Source organism: Eleutherodactylus coqui, chromosome 2 (genome assembly GCF_035609145.1).
Source record: "Eleutherodactylus coqui strain aEleCoq1 chromosome 2, aEleCoq1.hap1, whole genome shotgun sequence".
Taxonomy (NCBI): Eukaryota; Metazoa; Chordata; class Amphibia; order Anura; family Eleutherodactylidae; genus Eleutherodactylus; species Eleutherodactylus coqui.
Window position 1 is genome coordinate 72,677,928 of NC_089838.1, and position 23,471 is coordinate 72,701,398.

At 41.6% G+C, this 23,471-nt stretch overlaps 1 protein-coding gene across 8 annotated transcripts in view; it reads right to left on the bottom strand.

The window, feature by feature from the left end:
• The window catches only part of TENM2 (teneurin transmembrane protein 2), a 1,550,877-nt gene that overhangs the window by 319,402 nt on the left and 1,208,004 nt on the right, over positions 1-23,471 (bottom strand). For 4 of the 8 annotated variants that reach the window (XM_066591125.1, XM_066591120.1, XM_066591124.1 and 1 more), the window contains exon 7: positions 21,278-21,397. The exons of 1 other annotated variant lie outside the window; for it this stretch is intronic. In XM_066591125.1, coding sequence (XP_066447222.1) covers positions 21,278-21,397 — 120 coding nt within the window. Of the gene's footprint in view, positions 1-10,766; positions 10,780-21,277; positions 21,398-23,471 lie in introns of all 8 variants that reach the window. 3 more of the 8 variants (XM_066591117.1, XM_066591116.1, XM_066591121.1) reach the window with 2 other exon arrangements.

The window sequence follows — 23,471 nt, forward strand, 5'->3', positions numbered from 1 at the left end:
ATGATAGGGCAGTAAAGCTCACATCTCTAAAGCACATCTCTGTATGAATTAAGCTAGGCCACTTTACGGATACTTGTTGTTGCCAACAATAAAGGGAAAAATCACAGCAATACCAGAAACCATAATGTTCCCCTATAGCAGGGGTGTCAAACTCATTTTCACCAAAGACCACGTCAGCCTTATGGTTGCCTTCAAGGGTTCAATTGTAATCGTACATAAGGTCCCATTCACATGAGTGTATTTGGGCAGCGTATTTTGCACTCAATTTTTGCGTGTACAGTACGCAGTGAATAGAACCCATTGATTTCAATGGGTTTGTTCACATGATTGGATGTTTTCATGCAATGTGCAATCGCATGAAAAAAATACGTGGCATGAGCTATTTTGGTGGGTATGGCATGAGCTATTTTGGTAATGCTGACCAGACATAGGCCAATAGCAACCCCCCCTATTGACCTCTGGCCAGGCAGGATCCTGACAGGCTTTAAGCCTCCTCCACACAGGCAACACAGCACCGCTGCAAGAAAATCGCTGCAGCATCACATCACTGGTCCGTGTGATATTGCTGTGTCTTCAAGCGACAATACCGCGTTTTTGAAATATAAGCCCTACCCTAAAAACAAAAGCTCTAACTGCAGAAAATAAATTTTCAAAAAAAGTATATTTCACCTAGAAGCGCTGTCCAGTTCTCCGCTGCATTTTCTTCCTGGTCCCCAACAATAGTCTTCTTCATCTCTTCTGGCCAAAAGCCCTGCCTACTGGAAGGGCTGGCTGTAATTGGCTGACGCTAAGACAATCAGAGTCAGCGCTCGCTGAATGGCTGTGATTGGTTCATCCAACGCTCGCTGTGATTGGCTAAGCGTCAGACAATTAGAGGCAGCTCTTCCAGGAGGCTGGAATCGAAAAATCAGAATCAGAGATGAAGGCAAATAGTGCCAGGGATCCAGGGAGAAGATGTGGCCGGGCTGACAGGGCTTCTAAGGTGATATATATATATATATATATATATATATATTTTTTTTTTTTTTCTCGCAGCCAGGGCTTAGATAAGGGCCTTGACAGTAGGATTTCCTACTGTCAAAATTGCATCGCACCACACGAAAATCACGTTTTCATGCGATGCTAGAGAAGGAAAGGCTCCATAGGGAAACATGGGCTACAAATCTCACGAGTGGCGGGCACATTGCGGGACCCGCAAGGTTTTTGTGTTGGGTTGTTGCATGCTACAAAACATTGCATGTGTGAATTAACACATAGGAAAACATGGGTCTCACATACATGTGATTCGTAGCATTGTCGCAACATGAAAAAAACAAAAAAAAAATCGCACGAATGTCGCCCATGTGAAGGGGGCCTTGCACTCACCCTGCCTACAGCTCCAGATGTCAGCAGTCATACACTCTGCCTGCAGCTCTGGTCAGACAGCACAGTACAGTGTGAGTAGAATTTCTTTAACGAGGTTATCCATTGCCCACCTGGATACACCGGGGTTAGAGTGGAAGTGCTGCTCTCACTCTGTGTAATGTTCGGCGCTTGTAATTGCAAGCGCAGCTTCTCATTGCAAACAATAGTAGCTGAGCTTGTAATTGCAGGCTGTGGTCCCGTTGATTTCAGTGAGAGCTGTGTCTGCAATTACAAGCATTGGCCCCTACACAAGCATTAGAGCAGTGCTTCCAATCCGAGCCCGATGTATCCCCAGCGGGCACTGCCTGGATAATCCTTTTCAGGTTTAATGCACGGCCAACGGGCTACGTAAAATGAGGTGGAAGGCTGGAATCAGGCTGCAGACTTTGTGTTTGACATGTGCGCCCTATAGGTCACCCTTCCAACCATCAGAAAATGGTAGATCTTTTCATGATGGTCATAAGGTCACTACTCATGGTCATACCATTATTTCACTGTTACTCATGGAAAGTCATAAGTAGTCCTAGCATTATAGACTCCCACTTGATGGTTTCATAACTGAGGGCTGAAATTTCCTAACATAACATAAGGGAAATAATTTTAAAAAAATCTAATAATGGATGGTTACACTGTAACAATGAACAAGACTGAAAGATACACTTGAAACCAAGTACAAGCACCCATGTTTCTCTTTACATGACATTTCAGGGATTCGTGCCGTGCCACTTTACATGTAGAAAACAGCAGGATGTGATGGGAGAGAAAAAAATCAATGGTCCATTAATACAAAATCTGTTAGAAAGCCTTAACTGGGCCACCCTGTTACAGTACATTTTTATACATGCCATGACTACACAAGCTTTATCTGTACTAGTTTACCTAATGTGCAAATAGTTATCAATATGTAAAGTAAGTGCATTGTAAAGTAGATATGAAGAGTTTATTATCAATATCTAATCATTCTAACAGCATTTAACAATTTAGTATTGGGAATAATTTTTATGTACAGATGTAGCAAATGTTAGCTTGACATTTAACCCTTTATGATAGCTCCTTACAATCTACTACAATGGTGTGAATTGAGTTGTGTCGATGTAGCGGTCGTGTTAATAACTACTACAGCTGCGCACCCCTGAATGTTCCTGCTATGCAAAGTCTTTACAGTCTAAACAGTTGGATTTTTCATGCATTTTGGTCTAGCACATGCTGAGTTTTAAAGGCAACAGTCACTAATAACTATCCAGCATTTCACAGGCAATGAGAAACTAGTTATGTAGCGTCACACTGTCCCTATTCCGCTTCTCCTATTGATCTGCATGTGTAAGTTTTGATTCTGTTCATAAACCAGGCGTCTCAGAACTCACAGTGCAGTATATAAAACCGCAATCTATTGAAGCCTTATAGATTTGGGTTTATTATAACATTCACTACATAAATTAAAACGTCCTTTCATCCTTCAAAGGCTACAAGGTAACAGAAATGGAAAAACCTTCGACAGTCTACCAACTGGTAAAGAATTTGGTGGTTGGTTACTATATGGTGTCTGACCTCTCAGCATGGCACATCACTATAGCTAAGGTAGACACCTTTGTGTGAAATTCGAAATCTATATCCTCCTTCCAAGGGGTTAAAATAAATTTGACGAACTGAAAAATACCTGCAGTGCCTAGCATGCCATCCGCAGATTTACTAGGCATCATGATTATGACTTGTGGCGGGCCTTCTGCAGGAGAACAAGGGTTGCATGTATCACGTTTTATGGCCGTTCTAAATAATACAAACTAGAAAACAAAAAGCCTCCAGAACAGCTAAGACAACAAATACATAAAACACAGGTGTATCTCTGCTGGACCATGAATCATTCTGCACCCTCTGTTCCTTATGGAAGACTTCCTGTTATCACAGATGTACTCCGCATGAGCAAGTGGAAATAAACAGTGAAACGCTATTGTAGGGTTGAGCTGACATTTATCTGCCTGTAAACATTTATACTAAGAGCCCCCAGTGAGCTTTTAGTACAGTTGGTAATTTATTTTGTGCTAGCATTGTTAGGAATGTAGGTGCATATTTGCAAAGGTTAATAAGGAACTGTCTACTGAGCCAATACTGGAATATTTATCAACTTTCTTTTTTCACTTTCAGCCAATGGTATTTAAGGTAATGAGGGCAATAGGTTTTAGCGGTCCAAATGACATCACTGGAACAGGGTAGAGAACAATGATATCAACAGAGTCATTATTAAGAAGATACGAGTCTCCCAACAAGACAGTTACTTAGAATGGTGGCTATTAAACACTTATATAGAAAATATTGAAAGGTACAGATGTGCCCACCCTTAAAGGGGTTGTTCGAAATAATTAGAAAAAGAAAGTTTCCCGTGATAGAAAATAATACACAAATTTATACTCCCCTCTCCTGGGTCCCCTCATTTCTCGTGCTGACAGCTCTGGGTTCTCGTGCCATGTGATGTTTACAGGCTGCAGCAGCGTGTGCATAGGATGTCACAGGTTGCTTTAGCCAATCACAGACCTCCGTGCTTGAGCGCTGAGGCCTGTGATTGACTTCAGTGGCCTGTAAACAGACCCCAAATAGAGCATGGAGGAACCCGGGAGAGGTGAGTATTTACTATCGTGGAAAATAAGTTTTTCCTTTTTCAAATTTTATCGCCAACAGCTAATTTCCATTGTCATGATGCCAACTCAATAACCCTCCCGCCATCCAGTAAAAAGATTACATTTGTCAACATGGATGTTAAGTTTTTTTTTTAACATTGAAGCGTATGGGTAGGCTGTAGGTTGATATCCATGAGACGTATACATTTCTTTTAACGTGTTGCTTTAACATCTCAAACCATATACACCTTTTAGATGAGCCGATTTTCATTTGAGCGAGAGAACGAGTGAATGACGTCACTGCTTACTCGTTCGCACTCGTGCGGCCTATTCAGACAGGCAAATGCATCATTGGTTCATTCAACCGAGAATCGTTTAGTCCCTGTATAAGCGAATGAGAACGACTGAACGAGGGCTGTTTAAACCAAATAATAAGGGAACGAGCCAACAATGATTTTTATGCCTGCATATAACGAACAAAAAGAGAACGATTCTCGTTCAGTCGTTGGCTCGCGTTTAGACCAAACGATTATCACTCACGTTCACCCGTCTGAACGATAACCGTTACCTCTAAAAGCACCCTTACTTTGGGTTTAAAAATGAAGGCTGCTAATTGAACAACCAGTGAACAACCATTGTCTGATGAATGTTCATTGCACAGATGCAGCAATACAGATTTTAGACTATATTGGCCTTCACAATGGTTAAAACCCGTCCAATGACACCAAGTGATGGAGGAAAGAGATTCCTGGAAACATTCTTTCAGCGAAAGATCGTTCGTGTACATAACATCGTTCTTCAAAGAAAGACCTTTGGTCCGACTATCAGACGAAAATTTCACATGTGGCCGACTTCTTTTTACACAAGGACAATCTGTCATTGGCTGAAACGATCGTTCATTGTTCAATTGCACCCAATGAATGATGGTTTTGGTTCAAATAGTCCACTTACATTGACTTTAGTCTATATATATATGGGTACCTTTAGGAAAGGACACATTTATAGTGTAAGTGACATTGGGACATGTGTGGAATGGTAATTAAAGGGGTTTTGTCACTAGTGATGTAGTGTTCACTGCCTAGCAGGAAATGCCGAATCCTATGCCGGGCTACTGCCGCGATTGTGCATACGTGGTGTCTCCCGGCAATAGTATATGAACACTTGCGCCGAGACAGCGCACATGAGCAGTGGTGGCAATTGCCGAGCATAGGATTCGGCATTTCCTGCTAGGCAGTGAATACTACATCACTGCAGGAAGCAGAATGCCGAGAATGTATATAACGTCTCAGCAAAAAAAGGATCCGGCCGGCTGGAAGTGACGTGACCTGGGTGACCAGAAAAGCCAGGAGAAGATCGGTGGAGAGAAGATGCGGTAAGAAGACTGCCTGGGGAGGAATAGGTAAGTATTGATTTTTTTATTTTTGAAAGACAAAAGCCTTTTAAGGGTATATTCACTCTAGAGTTTTTTCCAGCCCTGAAAAATCAGAACAGTTTTTTTGTGCGCTTTTCACACAATTTCTTTGCATTCCAGTGATTTTTCTTCACGATTTTCATCAGAATTTAGTGCAGATGAAAAATTAAAAAAACACACAATAAGTTAATTATAGAACCTGCACACTTTTTTATGACTACCATGGTTACATGCGATAAAACAGATCCCAATTGCATCATACAAGGGCAACCCATTTTTTAATTACACCCCCATAGACTTAAATGGGCATCTGAAATTCACAATAAGTTGGACATGCTGTGATTTTTTCGTTCACACCGTTCATCTGAATATTGCACCATTTAAAATATGTTTTATTTCTGTCCTATTTCTAACTTGGTTGGTCCAAAAATCATTCATGTGACTCTACACTAAGATATTTAACCATTCCCTCATCAACAATTGTTGCATAGAAGTGAACACAAGTAATCGGTTATTTCTTGCCATACCCACGAGTCAGACAACGTATGAGAAGACCCTAATTTAGAGCCAATAGGGATAAAGCCCTTCTTTTCTGATATATGAACGACTGCTGGGAAGTATAGTCCAACAGTGCAATGGGTGAGAGAGGAAGTAACTCGATTCTTCCCCGCTAGTATTTCAGTTCCCCTGGCACATAACTCCATGGGCGTCACACTCAGCTGAGCAACTTTTGTTAAAAATCTACAGAAATAGCTTTCAACAACAAATCAGGGGACAGGTTATACTATTTTTTGCCACTAAGCCGATTGAGGATGACTGAACCCTGACCATTCTACCTTACAGAACTAAATAAATGGTCACGGAGCAGAACTATATTTGGAGTTTCCATAGACCCAATGCTAAAGCCACAGATATCGGAGAACACCCATGCAGGATTCATGCTTAGATTCTCTCCGTTGCAGATTAAATTAACATTGTGTTTTTATTTATGTTTTTTGCTTCAAATCATTACAGAGCAATTGCTCAGACAGATGGCACGTAAGAACAAACCATTCTGAATAGCTTCACTTTGACCTTGAACATCAATGAATGTGTTTTTCATTTTGCATCTCTAATTACTCAATCTCATTAGATTAGGCAAGTGTGTCAGAAATAGGGGTACAGTTCAGAGAATTAAAGCAACAAAGTGAAAACTAAGTAAATGAAAGCGAATGTGTCATCCGAAAATTGCCTATTGTTTAAAGGAGACCTGTTTTTCCGCAGTACAATACCAGTGCTACAATAGTGTGTCTGCACACTTTCCCAAATGGCATTTGTTAGAAAAGTTGATAGACGAATGCCTGTATAATTGGTGTTTGAAAAACTCCCACACTGTATGTAAATGCAGCCGAGCATCATCAACCCATCATATCTAATGCCTGCCCTGTGCTGTCGGATTCCCGCACATGTGCAGATAACCTATCCTATTTGTGGGGAGATTCAAATAGCTTACCTGCACATTCGCTGGGCCAATGGCAAAGGGAAGGCATAAGATTTGCCAGCAGTGTGTGGATGACACCAGGTATGGCATCCATATCACAGGTGCCAGGAAAGGCGGACTGAGTTGAAAGAAATACATCTAAGGGAGCCGGTCCGACCCCCCTATATGCCACAGAGGAGGATTTCAAACATCAATTATAGAGTTATTCTTTTATCAACATTTATAACAAAAGCAGTTTGGGAAAGCGTGTGTTGCAGAGCAGCTATTGTTTCACTGTGAAATAAACTCATGACAGGTTCCCTTTAAATAGCGTTTTTTTAATGCTAAGTATAAGAGGAGAGAGAGGGAGAGAGGGAAAGAGAGAGAGGGACGGAGAGATTTAGGGGGAGGGGGAGAGAGGGGGAGAGAGAGGGAGAGGGGGAGAGAGAGGGAGAGGGAGAGGGAGAGGGAGAGGGAGAGGGAGAGGGAGAGGGAGAGGGAGAGGGAGAGAGAGAGAGAGAGAGAGAGAGACCAAGAAAAAAAAAAAGCTCGGGACCCGGTGTCCCACATACAAAAATGCTCGAGTCTCCCATTGTAGTCAATGGGGTTCGTTACTCGAGTAGAGCTCTCGAATTTTACGAAAAGCTCGACTCGAATAACGCGAACTCGAGCATTTGGGTGCTCGCTCATCTCTACTAAGTATATATTTTGGCAATTCGTTTTTATTTTCCACATCGCATTTTACTGCACCTCTTGCAGTGAGGAGGAGATTGAATAGAGCGCTTGTCTTGCAAGCATGCTGCCACTCCATTCCCTTTCGATGGGGCTGTCAGAGATACCCAAGTACTTGCGTATTACTATCAGTCCAACTGAAATTGACAGAGCAGCAGGCACACATGCTCGAGACTACGCAGTGACAGGCAGAGGAACCTCATTTCCAAAATCAATGCGTGCCTCAATGGCAAGAACCCCACAATCAGCAAGTTATCCCCTATCCTGTGTCTAGGGGATAACTCGTGCTCCTAGTACAACTTTTCTAAATGTTATGATAGGCTTAAACGTCTTGTTCTGCATGGCTGCCTTCTGAACCATAGTAACAATTGACTGGAGGGGACACTCAGCAACTTCTTTAAGAAACTTCTAGATATGCTATGTGACTGCATTGCAGTGGCCATTGTGCAGGGATAGAGAGGAGATAAGATATGACTATCACCTATTATGAAAGGTGAATCCTGTGTTATCTATATTTAGTTGTTACCCTTTATTGTAGTGATAATAATGAGATGACTGCTGAAACGTTTTCTCTACAGAACCTGCAGCATCAGAGTGTTTTCATATCTAGCAACCAGAGTGAAAACAGCAGAATATATATATATATATATATATATATATATATATATATATATATATATATATATATATATATATGTGGAAAACTGAACACTTGACGGGAGGCTCTAGTACCCTGTTGTACCGCTTTTAGCTTGGATACAAGATATGATACAGGCGGGCATGGAGGCTCTAGTACCCTGTTGTACCGTCTCTAGCTTGGATGTAAGATGTGATACGGGCAGGCATGGAGGCTCTAGTACCCTGTTGTACCGCCTCTAGCTTGGATGTAAGATGTGATATGGGTGAGCATAGAAGCTGTAGTACCCTGCTGGGCCGTCTCTAACTTGGATACAAGATGTGATACAGGCGGGCTTGGAGGCTTTAGTACCCTTTTGGGCCGCCTCTATCTTGGACATAAGATGTGATATGGACAGGCATGAAGGCTCTAGTACCCTGTTGTACTGCCTCTAGCTTGGATGTAAGATATGATAGTGGCAGGCATGGAGATTCTAGTACCCTGCTGGGTCTCCTCTAGCTTGGATGTAAGAGGTGATACAGGCAGGCATGGAGGCTCTAGTACCCTGTTGTACTATCTCTAGCTTTAATACAAGATGTGATACGGGTGGGCATGGAGGCTCTAGTACCCTGTTGTACCGCCTCTAGTTTGGATGTAAGATGTGATGTGGGCATGGAAACATACAGGTTCTGTATGGTATTCTGCAGCATATCAGTCCACATTTGCTGTAACTGAGCATCTAGATTGTGCAAACTTGTAGGCTGTTTAAGTTGGCATCCCAGATGGTCCCATACATGTTCTATTGGCAATAAATCTGGTGACTGGGCAGCCACAGAAGTGTGACAATGTTGTGGATACATTCCTGTGACACACTTGTGTGTGCTGCTGAGCATTCTCCTGCTGGAAAAGTCCTCTTGGAAGCCACCATGAGAGGAACACATGTGGCTGCAGGATGTCCTGAACATATCACTGAGCTGTCATTGTTCCTCGTACCACTACTAGGGGTGACCGACTGTCATATGTGATAGCCCCGCAGACCATCACACCAGCAGGGGGCAGTGTGCCACTACATAGCAAAGGCAGGACTGAAGTGCTCAGCTCTAGGTCTCCAGACACGAACACAGTGGTTTATCAGTGCCCAAACTAAACCTGGAGTAGTCACTGAAAAAGAGGTCTACTACACCAGAGTAACCTCTTAGAGCCTTTTCATAGGCCATGGGTGGAACTACTTCTAGGGCATCAGGTGGCAAGACCTTTCATCTAATCATGCTGCTACTGTAATCATTTGCTTATCTGCCTGAGATGTAACTACATGCAGAGTTTTGCAGAAAATCAACAACTTCTGGGTGCTTGATTTTTTTTGACAAAGAGTGTATATGGCAACATGGAGAATAAAAAAAACTATTTAAAAAATATGTTTGATAAAAAACATTGTTTAAACAATAGGTAATTTTCTGATATATTCCCTTTAAGACAGGACTCTGTGTTATCTATTGCAGTTGTTCTTGAAGTTACATATTAATTGGTTCCATGATGATCATTATAAATTGAAACTATTGTAATTTGAGACCATAACTCTATGAAAAACTAGTGAGTGATAAAAAATGAAGATGAGAGAGAATTAAGCAGAAAACACATAAAGCAAGTCCCTAACACATAAAAGTAAAAATATAGCTGCTGGAAAATGTAAATCACTTTCTATGTAGGCGGCAAAAGCTTCTTCAGGGCCCTGGCAGTAAACAGTGTAACAGAAAAATACAAATGAGCAATACAGGACATGTAGTACTGTACTGTACCATAGAGAAGCGCTACTACACAGACAATCAGTGCATGCACTATAGTAGTAAAAGTCTTTTACCAGTGAAATGTGCATGCTGATTGGTTGAATCTTCCAGTCAATCACATGTACCGCAGATCCGGACTGTCTTTGAGATTGCATGTTGAATAGGTGGTCAAAGAAAGAAGATGATGTGATTAACGTATTGTATCCTGAGCCTATTGAACCTTGAGAGACCACTCTAATGTCCTTGGGATTAGACTCAATGGAAGAATTAGGGCAACCATACATATTAGACGAATGTTTGCCAAATCTGCCGATTTCGGCAAGACTGGCAGACCATCTAATGTGTATGATGGCGTGCTGACAGCAGATGTCATGTTATGCTTGATTTCAGCATCCAGGAGATAAGACAAGTTGGATTGCAGCTAATTCCCCATTGAGAACATGTTCACTCTTGGCTTGTGGGGTTGGGAGAAATATCTGTTGGACAAATGATTTTATGTTATGGAAGCGGTATGTCTGGCCTGACTTTCCCTTCAACACGACTGCCAAGTGCTCCAAAATATTTGGAAGTGCTTGATCCAAGCTAACTATTGCGGCCATTGATGAGTGAATGTTAATGAAACAATAGGCAAATTTTCTATCCGGTGGATCCTGGTTTGTTATTGACTTCTAAAAGGTTGCCACTTGATTTGTTCTGTTCAAAAAAAATCTGTGTTCCGAGCAAAATGGCATCCTTGCCTGGTGACTACCCGCAACCTATGTCTGCTTACCTACAACCCTGTAATCAGGCACATTTCTGGAGCTAAGGGGATTGTCTCCTGTCATACTGCCAGCTGTATCAACGTCCCCAGTGGTCGAGACCCCGTTGGCGAGTCCCTTGCTGGTAGACCCTCCCATGTCCCAACCTGCCAGAGGGCCCAACTTAAACCCAGGGGACACTTTACATCTCCTCTAACAAGAAGGTCACTGATCAATGGTGTGTTCCTTGCTGTACATATTCTTTAACACTATACTTGGTCTAATTTATACATATTCTCAGAGTCAGACTGGGGAACAATGGACCTACCACAGAAAATTATTCTATGCAGAACACGTTCACGTCTGCTTTTAATTACATCGTAAACTCTTGTTCTTATCATTGTATACAAGGCATACCATTAATAATGTCACATCGGTTATTTGTGCATCAACGTATAAGAAATAGACCCTAATGGAAATTGATAGGCTTCACAGTTTGCTCTAAATGGGTTTGTTTTCTGATCTTTGGGGCCCTGCTGTATTATTGTGACAGATCCTGGGATGATCCTGCATATACTGCATCTATAAACATTCTTTAACTTGGTATCGATGTGACACAGCAGGTTCTGCATTACTGAAAATGTTTTGTTATTAGCATAACATAGAGAAGGAAAGATGCCATTACCGACAGAGATCTTTCAGAAAAAAAAAAAAACATCCAGTCTATGCCAATGAAATGAAAAAAATGTATAAATATCACTGGTAATCTCTTATAGTGGGTGACAATAGGATAAAGAAGCAGCACATTGGAAGATTTGGGCTCTTCAAAAGCTCCCTCATGCTGTGCGCTTTTTTTATTTAATTTCAAAACGGAAATAAAGTAACATTTGTGGAGGGATTTATTTCCTTCTTTTCATAAAAATACACCACAAGACAAATAAATAGCTGCTGACAAGTCATGCCATGTCAAGTCACACAGTAAACAAGATGCTATCAAAGAAACGAAAATTGTAAGCATGAGAACCACTGTAAGGATTGCAAAGTGTCAGGAAGAGGACACGAAGATTTAATGAACATGATCCCGTGTTTTTGTTCTCAGCCATCAGTGTCACTATAGTCTATGAATGCGATTTGAGTACACAAGATTTTAATGTGTAGGATTCCGTGCTCTTGTTATCAAGCATCAGTGTCCACTTCAGCAACGCACGTCAGGATATAATTATAGAATGCTACAGTAGTCACCAGACACCGAATTAAAGGTCAAATAGTAGATACCTCCAGAGGATGGAGGCTGTGATCTGCCTGGGACTATAAACCGTATGCCAAACTGCTCAAACTTAAGTGAAGAAAGTATCTATTCTGACAAACAGTATACAGTGTGTGCAATGTTGTAATGGGTGCAAACTTCATTTCGACCACGAACCAAATGTCCACTCTTCACGAAAAGCTGAACTGATTGGTATCACTCCAGTGATTGTGATGAAGAATTCTGTGCCTTTATTCAGCCAATACTATGCTTTGACTCTTTCAGTTGGGTTTTGATTAAGCCCATAATGCCACTAAAACAGCTCTTACTCATCAAGGCATCAGCTCTGCAAAATCCTTACAGGTGACCTGTGTTATCTGGTACCAAGACTTTAGCAGCAGATCCTTTAAGTCCTGTAAATTGTGAGGTGGGGCCTCCATGAATTGGACTTCTTTTTCCAGCACATCCCACAGATGATTGATTGGATTGAGGTCTAGCGATTTTGGGGATAAAGTCAACACTTTAAACTCTTTCTCAAACCATTCCTAAAAAACTTTTACAGTGTGGCAGGGTGCATTATCCTGCTCAAAGAAGCCACTGCCATTAGGAAATTCCACTGCCATGAAGGGGTGTGCTTGGTCTGTGCAATATTTACCGTAGGTAGGTGGTACATGTTAAAGTAATATCCACCTGAATATCAGAACCCACGATTTCCCAGGAAAACATGCCCAGAGCATCATAGTGCCTTTACCCATTGGCCTCTTCCCATGGTGCATCGTGGTGCCATGTCTTCCCCAGGTAAGCAACATGCATGCACCTTGCAATCCACATGAAATAACAGAGAATTGATTCAGTAGACATGGTCACTTTCTTCTATTGCTCTATGGTCCAGTGATGATGCTCATGTACCCAGTGTATTCACTTCTGCTGGTGGCCAGGGTCGGTATGGGCACTCTGACCAGTCTTTGAATATGCAGCCACATACTCTGCAAACTGTGATTTATTGTAAGTAGGTCAACAATGCTATCTTTTCTCCTTAAAGAGAGCACCTAGAAGGTGAGTGAGGAGACTTATAAGACCACTCATACTCATTTGGGTAATATGATAATGGAAATGGAACAATACCTCTGCAGCACTACCTATTGGAAGGCAGCATTCCTGCAAGTCAAAGTTAGACTCTTTATACAAGCCTTGTAACAATCACTGGGAATTGACAGCCAAGCAAGAATCTATACTTATTCTAAGTACTGACATCTTTCCATCATAGTCAGCAATTTATCCTACAGTAGCTCTTCTGGGAGACCAGATCAGATAGAATAGCTTTCACTCCTCATGAACATTATTGAGCTGTGGGTGCCCATGACTGTCGCTGATTCACCGGTTGTCCCTTCTTCAACCACTTTTCATAGGTAATAATCTTTATTTGTATAGCGCCAACATATTCTGCAGCGCTTGCTAACTAAGCACTACATACCAGAACACCCCACAAGGGCTGCTCTGACCCAGTTTTCTAGCCATCATTTGCAACACATCAACTTTACACACTGATTGTTCACTTGCTGTCCAATGTATCCCACCCCTGGCAGGTGTCATTGTTGCATGGTAACCAATGTTATTCGCTTCACCAGTCACAGGTTTTAATGTCATCGATGATCAATGTGTAAAGCTCGGTATCCATATTGCAGTTACCGCATGTGTCCAAAATGCCGCCCACCCATGCCAGCCAATGGGCATACAATCTTTCTAGCATTAGATTGTGCCTCCAGTGTTATACATACATACACACAGTATATATGATGAAAAATATAGTAACATAGTATATAAGGCCGAAAAAAGACACCCTTCCAGTTCAGCCCATCACCCCAATGTTGATCCAGAAGAAGGAAAGAAAATGCCTCAGGTAGAAGCCAATTTTCCCCATTTAAAGGAAAAAATTCCTTCCTGACTCCAATCTGGCATATAATATTCATAGTAAAAAAGGCAGAATTGGAATCAGCTCAGACTTTTAATTTTAGCAAAATCCCAAGTTTTAAGGTCCCCATTTCTAAGCCATAGTAAATGCAGTCATGCACACATAATTAAGATGTATGACTTCATTATGTTTAGTCAGAGGGAACATTAAGGTCTAGCGGTTTTTGTCCATTGACACTTGCCATATAATTACACTGGCTGTTGGGCAAGGAGCAAACAAGGTGTGTATATTGCTTAAACTAACAACAGATGTAGCAGTGCTGAATTTGTGATTTGGCACATAGTAATATGTTAACTTGGAATTTGTAAGGCTATCTTAAAGGAACACAAATCATACACAATGCAGAAAAAAGCTGCAGAAATGTATTTCTCAATATCCTCTTTTCCTCAGAATCCATTTTATCTCCTATTACAATTTAAACTGAGAAGCATATCACCCGCCCCAGTACCCTTACTCACATTCCCCTCTTTGCATGGCCAGCCTCTGAGACTCTTCCATTTATTCTCCTTGTGAATGGCAGTCACCCATCACCCCACCGGGCCCATCCCCATTAGTGGATCACTTTGCCGCTTGGCATCTCTTTTCTATCTTGTGAAATTCCAACTCTCATGGTGAATTTAGAACCCCATTGGCAACCTGATCTGGCCATCTGCCTCTCAGTTTCTATCATTAACTTCTTCCCTAGGTCTTTCAAATGTAACTGCCTCTCCCACACACTAGATGGCAGTAAAGTTGATGTGGTCTACTTCCAGCTGTGTTTGGCCCCCAAATCAAAGTTTTAAAAATGAAGTACGACAGCCCAAATGCAATTAGTTCTAACTTTATTAAAGCGTCACTATACACAATATAGACAATGTTTTGGGCATTAAGTCCTTTATCAAGCACAGTGTAAACTAGAAGTGTGGTCAAGGCCACCCAATAACAGACCAAATACCCGATTGTCTGTCCGCCGGCTCTAACATCAGGTCTTCTTTCTATCTGAAATTGAATCTTTCAAAAACTGAACTTCCTGTGTTTCTGCCATCTACTTAAACTACCTTAACTAGATATTTCCATTTCAGTGTGTGGTGATACAATGACTACTAGGCAACACAACCACCATCTTGGGGTCATATTTGACTTCAATCTTTACTTTAATCTCTATATTCAATGACTTGCACGCTTACATCACCAGCACCTCAAAATATTTGCAAAATCCTCCTTTTCTTAGTATGGAAACTGCAAAAACTCTTATTGTTGCCCTGATCCATTTTCATCTTGACTAATTTAGCTAATTGATCTTTACCTCACTGCTGACTAGCCTTTTCCTCCTAACTCTACCCTCACCAATCTATCTTGAGTGCAGCAGCCATGCTTCTCTTTATGTCCAACCACTGCAATGATGTCTCCACCCGGAGCGAGTCACTGCACTGGTTACCCATTCAACAATTTCAATTCATAACTCTCACTTATAAAGCTCTCCAAAGTTCTGCACCACCTTATATTTCATCTCCCATCTCAGTTTGCCCCCTACCCATGCTCTCAATTCGGCTAATGATTCTGGGTTAAAGGGTCCAACAGCTGTCCTAGTGATGATTGCTCCTGTTCTTTCACACAGGAGCGATCATCGCTGAGTAAATGGGGTGGAGCAGGCCAGGGATCATTATAGCCAACTGCCTCCATTGAGTGGAGATTATTCCCGCTCTCTTCCCCAACAAGGGGCCAAGTCTTCAGGCAGTGATGCATTAGCTGCAACAGAGTTACTTCACTGTCAGAGCAGGAACCTCCTATTCAAGACTCTAAGAGGCCATTCCAAAATGGTAGCGCCCAGTGGCTCCAACATGGCACAAGGCACCTCTGCCACTTGTGCCCCTCCTTGGCCATGTCTCTGGCCAGTAAAGGGGAAGAAATAGTGCTTGCCAGTGATTCTCAGCTCGTTCTTCTCCCCACTCGCCCTCTCGACCGGGTACCACACCGGATAGTGCAGGGCTCAGTGCAGCCATTGGCCATTCTTCTGTAAGGGAGTGGGCTTCCCCTATACACTGCCACCATTACTGTACCTATCTATATACCAATATCTATGCTCACATTACCTCTAAGTAAATTGTTAGTTAAATAGTGTGGTGATTCCTCTCAGGCCAATCAGTAAGAGGCCATGTTGTTTTATGTACAGCAATTGCTTCTTGCAATTCAGAGGGTGCAATTGTATTCTCTAAATTAACACTATGAGAGGATAAGTTGGCAACAAATCCTACTTAACTTGATTAGTTACAACAGTGTACAAGAAAACATAGTAACGTCATAACTGCATCTGTAGTCATAGGACTAAATGTTCTTTCACCTGATTACTGTAGGCACGATACATCTGACATTTGTACCTTAAAGAAGAAACATGATTCACATTTAATTGTAGAAATGCTCTAAAGTTAAACACGTTCACCTTAAATGAACTTGCCCCGAACCAGGTTCTGTAATCTTTTTAATCGAAAATCTTGTACTTCGGCTTCTAATTTGGAGGGCTTTTTTGCGTTTTGTAATCTTTTTATGTAGTATTTATCTAGTAATTGCCAAATCGGATTAAATTACTTTCAAAGTGTGATCCATCTTGATAAAAACACTAGAGAAGTAAATGTTTTAATAAAGCAACACTGAGGGGGATGGGTACTTTTTAATTACCCAATTGCCAATATATCTTGATTGGCTTACTGCAATGGCTGACAGCAATCAATGGTCATCGATTTGTACCACTAGATGCTCAGTGATTTTATTTAGGTAAATGTTGTCAAATAATCTTAAATTTTAGTAAAATAAACTACTAGGAGAATAAATTCAGAGAAAAACATTTGCTAATGCTGTGCTAGTGACTAAAGTTGATGAAAATGTTTGCCATGCGTTTACAACTTTCATGAGAAACTAGCAATGTGATACAATTCAACCAAGCATCTCTAGTGGGAAAGCCAAACGTAATTCATATATTCTGAAGATACATATGTACTGTCGCATCAAATGTGCCTGAGGAAAGTCTAATGGTCCTTTTATAGGGGCTGATTATTAGGATGGAACATTCCTCCGAACACTCATTCATCTGACAATCGGCCCATGTAGAAAAAGCAACAATCAACCGATGAACAATCCTAGTTCGTTAGATAATGGTTGCTGATTGGTTGATCTTCTCATGTGAATGAGTTGTACCACCAGTCTATGGAGAAATCTAATCATTCTTACAATACTGTATCCTCCCTAAGCAGATTCTTGGCCTGGTTGAAGGAAAATGAAACAAGTGCCAATTGACAAGCGTTTTGAATCGGCACTTGATAGATTGAGGTAAGAAATTGGCCCATCTAAATGGATCGTAAGAGTTGCAGATATGTACACATCATATTGCTGATGGTTTCTTATAGAAACTTTTTAAAGGGGTTGTCCCGCGAAAGCAAGTAGGTCTATACACTTCTGTATGGCCATATTAATGCACTTTGTAATGTACATTGTGCATTAATTATGAGCCATACAGAAGTTATCAGAAGTTTTTCACTTACCTTTTCCGTTGCTAGCGTCCTCGTTTCCATGGAGCCGTCTAATTTTCAGCGTCTAATGGCCAAATTAGACGCACTTGCGCAGTCCGGGTCTTCTTCTTTTCTCAATGGGGCTCCGTGTAGCTCCGCCCCGTCACGTGCCGATTCCAGCCAATCAGGAGGCTGGAATCGGCAATTGACCGCACAGAAGCCCTGCGGTCCACCGAGGGAGAAGATCCCGGCGGCCATCTTCAGCAGGTAAGTAAGAAGTCACCGGAGCGCGGGGATTCAGGTAAGCGCTGTGCGGTGTTCTTTTTTAACCCCTGCATCGGGGTTGTCTCGCGCCGAACGGGGGGGGGGGGGGGGGGGGAGGGTTGAAAAAAAAAAAAAACCGTTTCGGCGCGGGACAACCCCTTTAAGTATAATCAAACTGAAACTAATGTAATGATGATACATTACAAAAAATGTTACTTTTGATATTTGCCAATGTTAATTAAAGATAGGAATTTTCTATAATAATATTAATTGTAAGATTGTTTGAAGGAAAACTGTGGGACCCAATAATTACAAGCAAGCCACAGCTGGTGGTTATCACCTTTGGATGTGGTGTTGTCACTCAACATAGACTAAAGGGGCTGAAAACATGTATTGATGCACATCCCCAACATGTCCCGATCAGCTAGCAGAGAAAGCAATGACCAAGAACCCGACTGTTTCACTAATTTTAATTTTTTTAAGTTAGCTGTAGGGTTTTAGAAGCAGACAGATGGATAAAACATGCCTGCAGAGGAGAGATTCTCATTAAATGCACCTAGCTAAATGTACATATGTGAAATGTTTAGCCAAGTTACTGTAGCTACTTTTAAAGGGGTTGCCCTGTTGTGAACCATTGATGACCCATGCTTTGGATAGGCCATCAATAGAGCAGTGGGGTATGCCTGCTGAACCCCCACCAATCAGTTGTTAACCAGTGTGCTTGCGCACATTTCTGCATGAAGTAGACAGCTATGTTCCCGCTATAGAGGTCAAGCTTGTTATTCCAGGCAAAGCTCCCATTGAAATTCTAGATGTTTGTCTTCATAATCAAGATGTCAAAAAAACGTGTAAAAGTTAGTAGATGCTAACAAGATGTATGAGAAGTTCATCCACAACTTAATAATTTGGTATCCTGAGAAAGTTCACTACGGATGATGATGTGCAAAAAAGATCGGACATGAAGTCAAGCAGTATGGTTAATAACCAAACCGGTTGTATACGGTAATCTGTCTCTATAATGAATTTTCTCATTTCCCACTAAGAACTGTATGATTGTTGACCCTGGTTGTTCTGTGCTCACTTGCAACCTCCTGGTTATTCAATGTGAGACCTGGAGATCAACCATGCCCATCATTTTCTAGCTCGTCTCTTGTTTCTGGAGGAAGAGCCTGAGGCACTTGAGTTACATCTGAAGCTGAGTAGCATCCAGAAGATACATTTCATTGATTTTCCAGCCCCAAATATAGAAACAAAAAAGGCTTTTCTGAACACCTGCAATAATGCTCAAAGCTTATTAGTCCAGGATGCCATACCCAGGAATGATATTATTGAGTTTGGACTTCCTTGCCGTCTGGATGGCATTTGATTTTGCCTTCATTATTTTTATTTTTAATTGTTTCTTTCTGCAATACAAATTGTTTCACTTCATAAGCCTAATAATTGCACTTGGCAGGCTACTGCTGTCCACATTGTGATACATGCAAATTGGCATAAACCCTTGATGTTATTGGAAATATACAGTCATTACTACTAGTTTCATTAATGTGATTTTTAGCTACCGTACATGATGCAAGATAGTTCTTGTTGGCACTGATTGGCGTGTTCACACATAGCTGATTTGCTGCAGATTTTGTAGCAAATTTTCATGGCTCTGCAGCAGATTTTAACTTTCAATTGAAATCATATTAAAGGGGTAAAATCTGCTGCAAGAAGGAAAGGTGGAGAAACATCTTAAGATATGGTCCAAATGGATTTCCTTTAACAATAAATAACTTCCACCCCACATCCAAACTCATTAGCCAAGATATATACCCCTTCAGTATAACGCAATTTTCGTATAATTCTGTGTATGGATCAACAAACAGAGCTCCTGTTCCCCCTTGCTCCTGTCCCACCCTCTACCTTTGGTCATTTTATCTCACATTTCGTAATTCTATTCATGGATGTTGCAATGCAATTTTACAATTATGATTGTTGAGAGACTTTTGGTGTGCTGTTACACCCCTACCCCCATTTCCCCTTTTTTCCTTCTGAACCTCCCTCAAATTTATAAATAAAGAATTTATATTAAAAAAATCTGCTGCAGATCTTCACCAAAATCCGGGAAAAAACCTGCAGCCAATTGGATACGTATGAACACACCCGTGGATATAGGATGCAATTTGACACTACTTTATAGGGCAAGAGGTCAAAATTGCCATCTTATATTGCCCAGCAATGTATTTTTAATGCTATGCCATCTTCCAAAGGCCTCCTACACATGGACGGATATTTACTGCGGAATCCGCGGTCGGCATCCGCACTGCGAATTCGCAGCAAATACCCCCGTTACTTCCTATGGAGATCTGCTGCTTCCTAAACACGAGCGGAAATCAATTGCAATTTCCACTCGCGGAGGAAAGAAATAGCAGCATGCGCCATTTTCATGCGGGCTTCACACGGACAGCTTCCAGTGAAGTCAATGGAAGTGGTCCGACCCACGGCCCTTCTGCAATGAACATGTGTACTGTGTATGTGCGACGGCAAGCCGCTGGGTCTATTCACAGTACAGAAAAGATGGCGACAGAGCAGGTGAGCGCGGGTGCCGCTGCTGCCAGAGCTGTATTCCGTTGCGGGATTCCACATGCAGAATCCGGCTTTGCCATGTGCAGATAATAGGTATATGCATGTAGTTATTAGTCCTAATGCCTCTTTACAACTCTGCCTACCCTTACAACCCATATAGGAGAATTTTGGTGGTACCTAAAGAAGCTTATCTCTCCACAGCCAGTGTTCCCTACTGAGAAATTAAGACATGCCCGCTTAGCTGTTGCCTAAATTCAATAATTTGTCCAATTCAGATGGAAAAATAGCAACTCAAGATGATTTTTCCATTGCATCCGAATGCTGCATTTACATATGGAGCTCCAGACTGTAGTGATATCCCAACACGGACACCAACATCGTGCTGCACTGTGAGAGTGAACGCTCGTCTTGTTTGTATCTCCACGTATTTAGAATGTCAGTGTGGCCTTTCTGTAGTCACATTGTATAAAATACTCTATGAATAAAATATAGAGGATTAAACTCTTAAGCCATTCGAAACGTACGGCACGTGCAACAATATGCAATGAACTGGATGCAAGTGTTGCTGCAAATGTGTTATGATAGACGGACCATACGTATATATATTTAGGAAGTGGAACATATTTAATCCTACATCATAACAAGTGGCGTAAAAATATACATAATACTAGAAAATAAAGCTCCACTAGCAAAAGCATGAAGGCTGCAGTGGTGAAGAGCATTCACTTCTTGTTTGAAGTCCTTTTGCACACTATTATGTAATAGATTGTGAAAGTAGATATTTATAACATCGGGTAGGGTGGGTCAACGAAGTATTAATTGTTGTCTTGATATGACATTATGTCTCTATGTTACAACCGTTGGTCCTCAGAAGAGATGCGGAAAGAAAAAAAAAGAACATTTGGAAGAGACACCAACCCTGCGACAGACCCTAAGAAATGCAGGCAGAATTCAGTGAACGTCAATCACTGTAGAGAGCAGCACTAGACAGACGCTCACCTTTGCCTCCAGATGGCATTGTTGCAACATCATCACTGCTGGTTCGTATGCCATTGTTGAAGGTATGTCCGTCTGCCGGCTGGAGCTGCCAGTTCAGTCCGAGGAGATGCATTGCTGCAGAAGAGACAAGGTGATGAGAAGTCAGTATAAAATGCATATTTCATTGTCCATGACTAGCAGCAGCAGCTGCGTACGATGGCGAATGCTACAAAGCAATAGCATGGATCTCAGTCCTAATGTTCTCTCATTGTGATCACATTTAAGTCGGCCGTAAGAAAAAAAAAAGGCACAATGATAAAGCCATATTGAAAACGTTATTAACCCCCTGTAGGGGCAACTCTAGTTTTTCTTCATATAACCTAAAATTTTCTGTTAAGTTGTCTTCCAAAGAAATACATTTTTCTTGAGAATGTAATTTTTTTTCCCTTCTAGTAGCGCGCTAAAGTACTTCCTGTAATGCTCCTTTATATGTTAAGATTGGTTAGAATGTGTTTAGATCACATAGATTACATATGTAGATATGTCTCTATATATTTCTATCTATCTATCTATCTATATAGTCAGTAGAGATGAGCGAGTGTACTCGTTAAGGGAAATTACTCGAGCGAGTATCCCCATTTTCGAGCACATGCCTGCTTGCCAGAAAAGATTCAGGGGTCGGTGGGGGTGAGCGGTGAGTTGCGGGAGTGAGCATGGGGGAGCGGGGAGAGAGAGAGATCTTCTCCCCCTGCTATCCCACGCTGGCCCCCAAATCTTTTTGGGCAAGCAGGCATGTACTCGAAAATAGGGATACTCGCTCGAGTAATTTCCCTTAACGAGTACGCTCACTCATCTCTAATAGTCAGTGAAATATGGGAGACAAATCAGACAATTTTTGATATGGTTGCCTGCAAAAGTTTTTGCTTTACGATTTTATACCTCTTCCCCATCCCAAACTATGCTTCATTAATAAACTTACTGTGGCGTTCTCTGATTCTCTGGCATTGCGGCATCACACAGGTGGTAGAGGAGGTTACCAGGACAGAAGACCATGTGCCATATACATGTCTAATGCATAAGCCCCAGTTTGTTTTCATTGAACGCCACTGATGACGTCCCGTGTTGGTCCTCCTATTGGCTGCAGCGGTCACATGGATAAATAACCGCGTGATGATTGCTATTCAAGGGCTCCATCACACACACTGTATTTGCGCTATGAATGCGCTTCTTTGCACATGTATCGGCACATTTTAATGAACTTTTTGCGCTTGCAAGGCATGTTGATTTGCGCGCAGCAGATGAGCACACCCCGGTTTTTAATGGCTATTTAATGTAATGAGTTCTAGAGTTTTCATGCAACTGCGCAGCATATTGTGCATCCCGTTGCTCATTGTGGACACATTTGCGCCCCCCCTTTCCCCCGCCCCCTTGGACTTCTATGGGGGTCTTTGGTGTCAAATGCACAGAAAATAGAGCATGTCCGATTCTTCTGCACGCATGCAAAATGCGCGCCCAAAATGGAGAAGTGAGAATGAACCCATTGAAATCAATGGGTTCTATTCTCTACATATTACATATGCAAATTTGCCGATGTGAAGCCGCCATAAACCAAACGATTAGTGAACGAGCGACGATTGTTTTTATGCCTGCATTAAATGAACGATGAACGAAAAGCGAACTTATCGTTGGCTGCGTTTAACCTGAAGGCGTATCGTTCATTTTCGTTTATTTGAAAAGAAACCTTTATCTACTTTCTACTTCTAAATGCCTTTTTCTGATTTTGTATGTTATCCTATGTTTCCTGTAAAACAGGAGGACAAATAAAACCCAATAGGAGCCGTTTTAGGAAATGCATCATGGTACTAAACACAACATTTTTGACATGTGGTTTTTCTCGACTGAAGACAATTGAAGGAAAACTCTAGCAGGGATGGGGTAGGGTGTGGCGTGAAAAAACAGAACACCTCATGTGGCTCTGCGCTACATGGTGTGAACAGAAGTGTTTTTGGAATTATGTTCACAAAGTAACATCTGGCTAGAAGGAAACAATGTATCCTATTCAGGCTCTGCTCACACTACTGTCTGTATTAACCAAGTAATGACCGACCGGTACGACTAATTCTTTTCCAGATGGATAGATCCCATTAATTTAGAAAGCTGAGAATACAGATGCTGCAATCTAGTCTAAACCTTGACAGTACGAAAAGCG